Source organism: Lacerta agilis, chromosome 10, assembly GCF_009819535.1.
Source record: "Lacerta agilis isolate rLacAgi1 chromosome 10, rLacAgi1.pri, whole genome shotgun sequence".
NCBI classification, from domain to species: Eukaryota; Metazoa; Chordata; class Lepidosauria; order Squamata; family Lacertidae; genus Lacerta; species Lacerta agilis.
In genome coordinates this window covers 17627490-17636288 of record NC_046321.1, presented here as the reverse complement: position 1 = coordinate 17636288, position 8799 = coordinate 17627490, and the positions used below count along the sequence as shown (strand labels likewise).

Genomic DNA, 8799 nt, shown 5'->3' with positions numbered 1-8799 from the left:
GTGGCTTCAATTTGGAAAGGGCAAAACACCCACTTTGGGGAGCCAGCCAAGTGTATCACCCTTGTTAACTTGGTGACTTTCAACTAGCCCAGTGTTTTTCAACCTTTTTTGGGCAAAGGCACACTTGTTTCATGAAAAAAATCACGAGGCACACCACCATTAGAAAATGTTAAAAAAATTAACTCTGTGCCTATATTGACTATATATAAAGTAATTTTCCCACGGCACACCAGGCAACATCTCGCGGCACACTAGTGTGCCGCGGAACAGTGGTTGAAAAACACTGAACTAGCCAACAAAACTTAATTTTCTCCATTCATTTCCTGGAGTTTCTTGGGAAGAAGGGTTGTTAAACCACTCTGAGAATGGTAGCTCTGTGAGGGGAATAGGGCTGACAACTCTCAGCACCGTTGCAAACTACATTTCCCAGGATTCTTTGGGGAGGTCATGTATAAAGTGATAAGAATGATACTGCTTTAAACACAGAGTACAGATTGGGCCTTTGGCTGAAGTCACTATCCATCAGTCTGAGCTACCTAACAGAGTGGTTTGGAGGATAAGACACGGGATGGGGTCGGGGAGAGAATAATCTATGTTTTATTGAGCTCCTTGGAGAAAAGATTATACAAATAAAACTGCACCTATTGAAATCTCTTCACCTTCACCATAGAATTCCCTCGCATCTGATAACATTTCTGATGGTGACACTGTTGTGACCCACTAGTGGTTCCTGACTAGGGATGAGGCAGGCCATTCAGTTACCGGTAAGTTTGGCTTTTAACGCGAACCTACCTAATTCACTTCCCTAAAAGATCTTCAAACTGGAACACAGCTATCCTTCAAACCTTACACTTCCCAGAATTTTGTGGCACAGTTTTCCAACCACATGTGTATTAAAAAAAGTGCATACATTACAGGAAAGTGTGCATATAAGTGTATATATCAGTGGCAAAACTCATCTGAAATGCATTAAATTGGTGGAAATAGCTTGCAGAAATGTATGTACAGCATCGGGCAAAATTGCATTAAAATGTGTATATTAGGAGAAACATGCATTAAAATGCTGGCAAATCTTCATTTGCAAACTGATGCGGATGTGTGGAGAACTGAAGACTGGGAAAATGAGAAACTGAAAGAAAGTTGACAGATCTATCCGTCCCTTGCCCCAACTCACCAGTTGAAGACGAGTACCTTATACCATACTATTTTTATACATCGGGGTCCTAATATATAACGATCTCTCTCACACTGTCTTCCGCCTTCAAGAGCAAATACATCTCCAAATACTTCTATTAATATTTATTAATTGGCTATGAATATTTATACTTAACTTCTTATAGACTCATCATTTGTAGTCCCAAGGCATACAGCCCTGCAAGGAAATCTACTCAATTGTAAAAATAAAACTTTTTTTTTAAGCATTAGCAATGCAGGTCACTAAGCAATTGAGCTAGAATTAGATTACTTTTGCCGCCTTGTGGTTTTTCGGAAGGGGGGGGGAACAGTCAGGTCGATAGGATTGTGCTTTGAATAAGTAAAGAGACTGTAGGTTAGCAGTCAACTGTGCCTCCCAGATTTCAGATTTGATTTGCCGCTAATTGGAATATGTACATGTCCAATCTTGCCTTGTTGGCAAAGCTTCCTTAGCAAATAAGTGGTGACACTTCATTGTGCCTTGGTTTGGACAATTCTTATAACTTGAAATTATCTGGATGAGACCTGAGATATTGCATACGCAAAGCACAAGTTGGGGGCGGCACACAAAGTGATGGACAAATCCTTCAACTTCAGCTCCTCTCCCTTTTCCTTTCTTTTGCAGCCTTAAATTCAGTTATTCCACATCCTCATGAAAATTTGCCATTGTTTTGGTGTGAATTTCTCCTAACACACATTTTTGTATGCTGTTTTGACTAATGTACACAATTTGCGAGCACTTCCCCCTAACATAGTTGACCCTGGTTTTCACGATAACATATGCATATTTTGTTTTGGTTCAAGCATTTGTTCAAAAAGTACTAAATAGATAGTTTCCCATTAAAATGCAAACAAAATTGGATTTCTCCCCGAACCCTGGACACACAACTTGTGACTTGGATGTGACCCTACTGACCCAATGAGACACACTCCTCTCTCCCTTAGAGCACACATTTTGCTATAGCAATCTACTTTGTCTACAAGCAGCATTTGAAAAAGGGAGTAAGAACATAAGGTGAGCCTGCTAGATGGGGCCATTGGCCCATCTAATCCAACATCCTGTTCTCAGTGTGGCCAATTGAGATGCCTGTAAGAATCTTGCTGCATTACCATCGCTTTACACACACAAGTTGGTGTTGTAATTTGTGACTTCGGGAAATAATGCTGAAGAAAGAATAAACTTGTTCCCAGACATAGCATGCAAATTCTCACTTGTCCACTTACTGTTTCATTGCTTTCTGGCCTAATGACCACTAAAAAGATTCAGGGCCGCAGGTAGAGCTGTGGGTTAAACCACAGAGCCTAGGGCTTGTTGATCAGAAGGTCGGCGGTTAGAATCCCCGCGATGGGGTGAGCTCCCGTTGTTCAGTCCCTGCTCCTGCCAACCTAGCAGTTTGAAAGCACCCCAAAAAGTGCAAGTAGATAAATAGGTACCGCTCCGTAAACGGCGTTTCCATGCCCTGCTCTGGTTTGCCAGAAGCAGCTTAGTCATGCTGGCCACATGACCCGGAAGCTGTACGCCAGCTCCCTCGGCCAATAAAGCGAGATGAGCGCCGCAACCCCAGAGTTGTCCGTGACTGGACCTAATGGTCAGGGGTCCCTTTACCTTTATCTTAGATTCAGTGTGATGGTTCTGTTGCTAAGCAGCTGTCTTTACTTTTTAAAATACTCTGTCAAAAGTTCTCCTGAGCAGATTTGGAAATGAACTGAGGACATGTAACACCCACCTCAAGAAGAAAAGTGACTTTTATGAGCTGAATTCTTCTTCAGCTCAGAGAAGGATTCCGACCCTTCTCTGTTGCCCAGGAGCAGTTGGTACCTCTGTGGACCTGGCATTCCAGCAGTGGCATTGCTGCCACTTACCATGAAGGAAGAGGAGGAAGAGGAGAGGAGGAAGAGGAGGAAGGGGGGGGGAAATTAATCTACTTTGCAGGTGGCCCATGTAGTGTCCTGTGGATCCCATGAAGTGACCTCGAACCCTTTCTGCAAAACACCGCATTTATTTATTGTCCTGTCTGGAAACCCAAACGAGGAGAATGAGTCATTTCCCTGCTTTCTCCTCCGTTCAGGGACCAGCCACCTTCCAACTTAAAGAAGGCCCGTTAACGAGAGAAATTCTTCATTCCACGGAAATTAGGCTGAAACCGGGAACGCCCCAGGGCAAGTTCACAGAATTCCAAACCCCCGTCCGCACCGTTGTCTTCTCAAAACTCCAAAACCGAAGCCTTTATCAGTTTGGTCCCCAGCCTTGCTTCAAGATGATGGGGAATCCACTTTAAGGAAGACTTCAGAGCTGACTCAGATGAGCTGCAACCCGTTATGGAGACAGCCCTAGAGTAGTTCCGCCTCCAGAATGCCAGACTGGAGCCTGTCCATTGGACTTTGTTTCTTTGACACCAAAGAGACTGCATGCCTTCATGCCTTCATCTTTGAAGTCTGTCCTTGAGCTCTGGCGACTGCTTAGTCGTCTTCTGCCTGCTGGCATGAGTCAGTGCCTTCAGTGGTTGCGAAGATGTGGGCTGCAGCTGTTTTTGCTGCTGCTGCTGCTCTCCTCTCCTTTTGGTCAGCAGATCCCGCATTGCTTGCATCAGCTGCTGCACTTTCCTATCCTGCACTCGGAAGAAGAGTTCCGCCAAGCTGGCAGTAGGTTGAAGGTACTCTTGGGGCTCGGGGATCTCCTCCTGTTGCGTGACAGCAATGGGGCTTGTTGCGGTTGGCAGCAGAGGGGAGCTCCCAACCACATCCTCAGGCTTAGCTTTCTGCTGCTCCGTGGAAGTCAGGGTGATGACAGTGGGCTTGCTCGAGCTGGACTGGGGAATCTCTGGCTGGGCAACAGAGGGGGTTGAGACAAGCGGTTGGGAAGAAGCCGTGATTGCGGAGGACGTGGTAGCCGTGGGCGCTTCGGTGGTGGTGGCCTCTTTGGGCAGGGTGGGGGATTCGGAGACACAGAGGCACAGAGATTTGGCAGAGGTAATTGTGGATTTGGCAGTGGTGGCAGTAGTGGGGTTTGTGACAGTAGGGTTTGTGGCAGTAGTGGGGTTTGTGGCAGAACTCTCCGCAGCAGTGGCGACTGTGCTGTTAGGAGGCTCGGAAGAGGGCTCTGCAGTTGTGGCAACACTAGTATTGTTGGGAGCATCAGTGGTTATATTACTTTTTGTGGCGGAAGGGCTCGTGGGAAAGGATGCTGCAGTCGTGGCTTCCGATCCTGTGGTGGCAAGACCAGGAGAGGATTCTGTGAAGGTGGAGAGTTCAGTGGTGGTGTCCAGTGTAGGGGGAGATTCAGTAGCGTTTGAGGCAGGGTGAGTAGTAATGGAGGTGGGGGTGGGGGTGGAGGTGGAAAACGTATCAACAAATTCTTGAAGTTCCATGGCAGCAGAGGTAGAGTTGTACTGAATAAAGGACCCTGTGGACGTTGCCACAGTGGTGGTGAGAGGTTCAGGAAAACTCCCACTGACTGACACTGGAGGAGAGGGGCTAAGAAGCTGAGGCGAGGGTTCTGCAGCAGTTGAGGTAGCAGTGGATACAGGAGGCACAGGAGAAGACCCTGAAAGCACTCCAGGCGAGAGCTCTGTTGCGGTTGTAGCAGAAGTAGCAGAAGTCATTGTGGGAGTGGACTCCGCAATGGCAACAGCATCAGTGGTGGTGAGAAATGCAGGAGTGGTCTCTGTGGCAGAGGTGGGCATGGCCATGGGGGCCTTGGTAAAGGAGCTTGCAGTGGTTGTGTCAGGAGTAGTGACAAGAGGCTCCAGCAAAGATTCTGATGCAATGGTGGCAACACTTTGGGCGAGGTTTTCGAGAGAAGACTCTTCGATAAGTTCCAACGGGGATTTAGTTGCAATGGTGGTTGTAGAGGGCACAAGAGAAAGCTCTTCTAAAATGTCAGGCAAGGGCTCTGTAGTAGCTTTGTCAGAAGTGACAGCGAGAAGCTCAGGAACCAACTCTGTAGCAGCCAGAGCAGCAGGGGTGCGGAGAAACTCAGAAAAGAACTTGGCAGCATGTGTTGTAGAGGGCGACATGGCTGCGAGAAGCTCAGGAAACAGCTCTGGGGTGGTCATGGAAGCTGCAGGAGAGGCCCTGAGCAGGTTAGTCAAAGCTTCTTCTATAGATGATTGCACAATCTCATCAGGTTCCGTTGGGGGGCTGATGATATGTAAAAATGTCCTTGCTTTGTTCCTGTCCCCTGGGCACGGAACCCTCTAGACAGAAAAATAAAATCAGCATGCAAAATGGAAACTTAAATCTTTCTCTGGGGTGCTACAGCTTATCAAAGCTATCCGTTCTCTGCCTTTCTTTTGAACGAGGCTGCGTATACCCCTTACATTTTAAGCAAATTTGTTGGGAGCTCTAGTTCCCCCCTCACAGAGCACCCTTAAAGAACTACAGTTCCCAGGATTCTTGGAGGGGGGTGGAGCCATGTGCTTTAAATGTATGGTGCTGCACACAGCCGGAAATCAGGACTTCTCCTTATTTCTCTAGGAAGATGCTTTATACTGAGTCAGAACCATTGGCCCATCCAGCTCAGTACTGTCTACACTGACTGGCAGTAGTTTTCCTGGAGACATGGGGGGTTGAGCCTGGGACCTTCTGAATGCAAGGCTTGTGCTCTACTGCAGAGCTGCATCCCTTCCCCAAGGGTTAGGCCAAAAGGGAAAACCTCACATCTGAAGCTTTCAGAAACAGATTGAACTGACCCACATAAAAACTAAATATCCTTTTTTCAACCACCACCCCTTCCTTTTGAGGCCTGGGGCAGAAATGGCACCCTCCTTATTCCACATACAGAAGCTCACCTTACACCTAGTAGAGATGGGGTCACATCCTCCAACACAGCTGAGGGGAGCCAACTACTTTAGGGAGCACAAGGCCTAGGAACAGACATAGCTGCCTTAGGTGTGTAAACGTGACACCTTAAAAGCGCATCCTTTCCTTCAAAGAATTATGGGCTCTGCATTTTAACCCTTACATATTTATGATTCCCAGCAACTGTTAACAAAGCACAGTGCCCAGAATTCTCTGAAGGGAGAATGTGTTTTAAAGGTATAACATGTATACAAAACAACCTCATACTGAGTCCACCACTGGCCCGCCAGCTCAGTACTGTCCACAAACTGCCTGGCAGCCATTGTTCACATATGGCAAGATTGGTAACCAAGAACACACCATGACATACGTGTGTGGTTTGTCCATGGTTAACAAACCTTGGTGAAGCCCCCAAGTCTGGTTCAGACAATCCAATTAAATCATGGTTTCTAAACTATGGTTAGGTGTTTATGTGCAGAGCAAACGAGCAGTGTATTCAATGAGACCTAAGGTATAGTGGGATCAAACCTACTTTCCTTGAAAGGCTCTCCCCGTTTTTTTTATCTCCCGCTGCCATAGCTCCTTTTTCAGCTCCTTGTTTTCTTGGGCTATCCCTTTCTTCCTAATAGATTTCCCAGGCTCGCCTCTTTCCCTCACCTTCACATAGTACTTCCTCAAGGCACAGCGATAAAAAGCAAGGTTACAAAAATCTGGGAAAGTTGAATGTTCTTCCAAGTCAGAGCACACCCGCCCTAGGAGAGAGAGAGTCTGAGAGTTAGAGAAGAGCAGATGATCTATCCCTGCTCACTCCTTCCATTTGATCTCAGTTGAGGGGCACAGCTTCACTGTAATTGTGATTGTATCATCATGGTCCGTACCAGGAGTGACAACTTGAATAAAATTTTTTTGGGGGGAGGTAAGCCCCACCTAATCGATCACAGGATGACACATGCACACCATTGGAATGGCAATACCCATCAACTGGGGGGGGGAGCCCTCAAATATTTTATTGGGGGGCCAAAGGGACCTCGGCCCCTAGGCATTGGCTCCTATGGTCCGTGCCCACTGTTGGGAATCTGAAAGAGGGGTGTGCAGTAGGGGTCTCCTTTCATCTGGGAGCTCACCCCTTTGGCATGACCAAATATTAAATTAATTGCAGTCGCAACTTGGAGATCAGCACTGTTATCAGTTATCAGTGCCAGCAGTTGCTGGCTGGTGACTCGGAAGGGCTCCTCATCAGTCCAGCCTGGCTCTGCCACCTTGCTGGGGTCTGAGCAGTGGGCAAGCAGCAGGGCTACTTTCCAAAAAACACCATCTGTGGCAGTCGCCCCATCATTTTAATTTATCCAAAATTTAATGTTGCCAGGTACAGAGTTATGGGACTCCCGAGCCAAGGAGATACCGTAAGTAACTATATAACCTTTAGAAGACATCTGAAGGCAGTCCTGTATAGGGAAGTTTTTTTTTAAAAAAAAAAGTTTAATGTTTAATTATGTTTTTATATATGTTGGAAGCTGTCCAGAGTGGCTGGGGCAACCCAGTCAGATGGGTGGGGTATAATACCCGGTAATAGTAGTAGTAGTAACAACAACAACAACAACAACAACAACAACAACAACACGTTCCTATTTTCATGGGAGAAATGTTGGAGGGTATGCAACAATCTCTGTAGGGCTCCACACTGGCTATCTCTGCAGTAGGCACTGATGCAAGTGTGATTCCTCCCATATTTGATTTTAAACACATCCAAAACAAGACTGCCAATTAGGTTTGGCAAAAGTTATTTTAGTGAAGGCTTCAGAGGAGCTGAAGTCTTGCAAGGAGCTCTGTTATGATCTAAGAGCTGGGGTTTCCCCAAGGCTAGTCCCAATGAGTTTACAGAAAAGCTGGGACAACCCTGTCATTCTTATTGTTTACCTTCAGGAACGACTCCATGGTTTTCATACTGGTCCAGTGCCCGGATCAAGGAATTCTGGCAGCCATACATGGCCCTTAAGAAGCAAACAGCACGGATTCGACGAGGGCTATGAAGGATGCTAAAGAAGTGCTCATATTCGGCATCTGAGAGTGGCATTCCAGCTAGCGATGGCTCTTGTATCTGTGTGTCTGCTGCAGCGAGGAGCCATTTTGAGAGTACTGCACATACCAAACAAAAAAGGCAAAGGAGTGAGCCTTGGCTTAAGCCTCTATAATGTGTATCAAGGTTGCAAGGCATAGATCCCACAACTTGGGCTGCTGTGCTTTGAATGCCAGCGCTGGCACAGGGGATGATGTTGACTGGAGGATTCTGTGGCCCTGTCTCTACACTGTAGGTTTGTGGAGTAAGGAAATGTGTAGATCAGCCCTAGCCAGCATTCCTATCAGCCCCAGTCGGTGCCTGGCTGGGGCTGATGGGAGTTGTAGTCTAAAACATCTGGAGAGCCCTAGGTTGGCCAAGGCTTGGGCAGATAAATGGTCTCACTCACCAAGAGCAAACAGGGACACCTGTGTGGCTGCATGCCCCCTCATCTTCCTTGCTGAGGCTTTGGGCACAGGGTCGGTCTAAAGGAGGAACCATTAGCAGGCTGTACAAATAAGGTTCCTGGGTTCTCACTTTATTCTGTTTGCTTGACCACTGCTTTGGTGGGGTGTCAAGGGGAAGCGGCATGAAAGGCCAACCAGGAGCTCCTGCCGTGGCCTAGGTAACCAGGAATGCTTGTGACATCACTGGGCAGCAAGGTTCTTCCCTTCTCATCTTTGCCAGTGAAATGGTGTGGCCTGATTCTGTGTTGCTTCCTCTCCTCGTGTGACACTTGCCGCTTTTGA

The 8799-nt window shown here is 47.1% G+C and overlaps 1 protein-coding gene across 1 annotated transcript; it reads right to left on the bottom strand.

The window, feature by feature from the left end:
* Positions 1-3174: 3174 nt before the first annotated feature.
* Positions 3175-8235, bottom strand: LOC117054110 (mucin-5AC-like). The gene is made up of 3 exons (XM_033162588.1): positions 7912-8235; positions 6652-6746; positions 3175-5390 (listed from the first exon to the last, which is right to left on the bottom strand). The coding sequence occupies exons 1-3, from the start codon at positions 8207-8209 to the stop codon at positions 3618-3620; spliced, it is 2166 nt and encodes a 721-aa protein (XP_033018479.1). The 5' UTR covers positions 8210-8235; the 3' UTR covers positions 3175-3617.
* Positions 8236-8799: the final 564 nt, after the last annotated feature.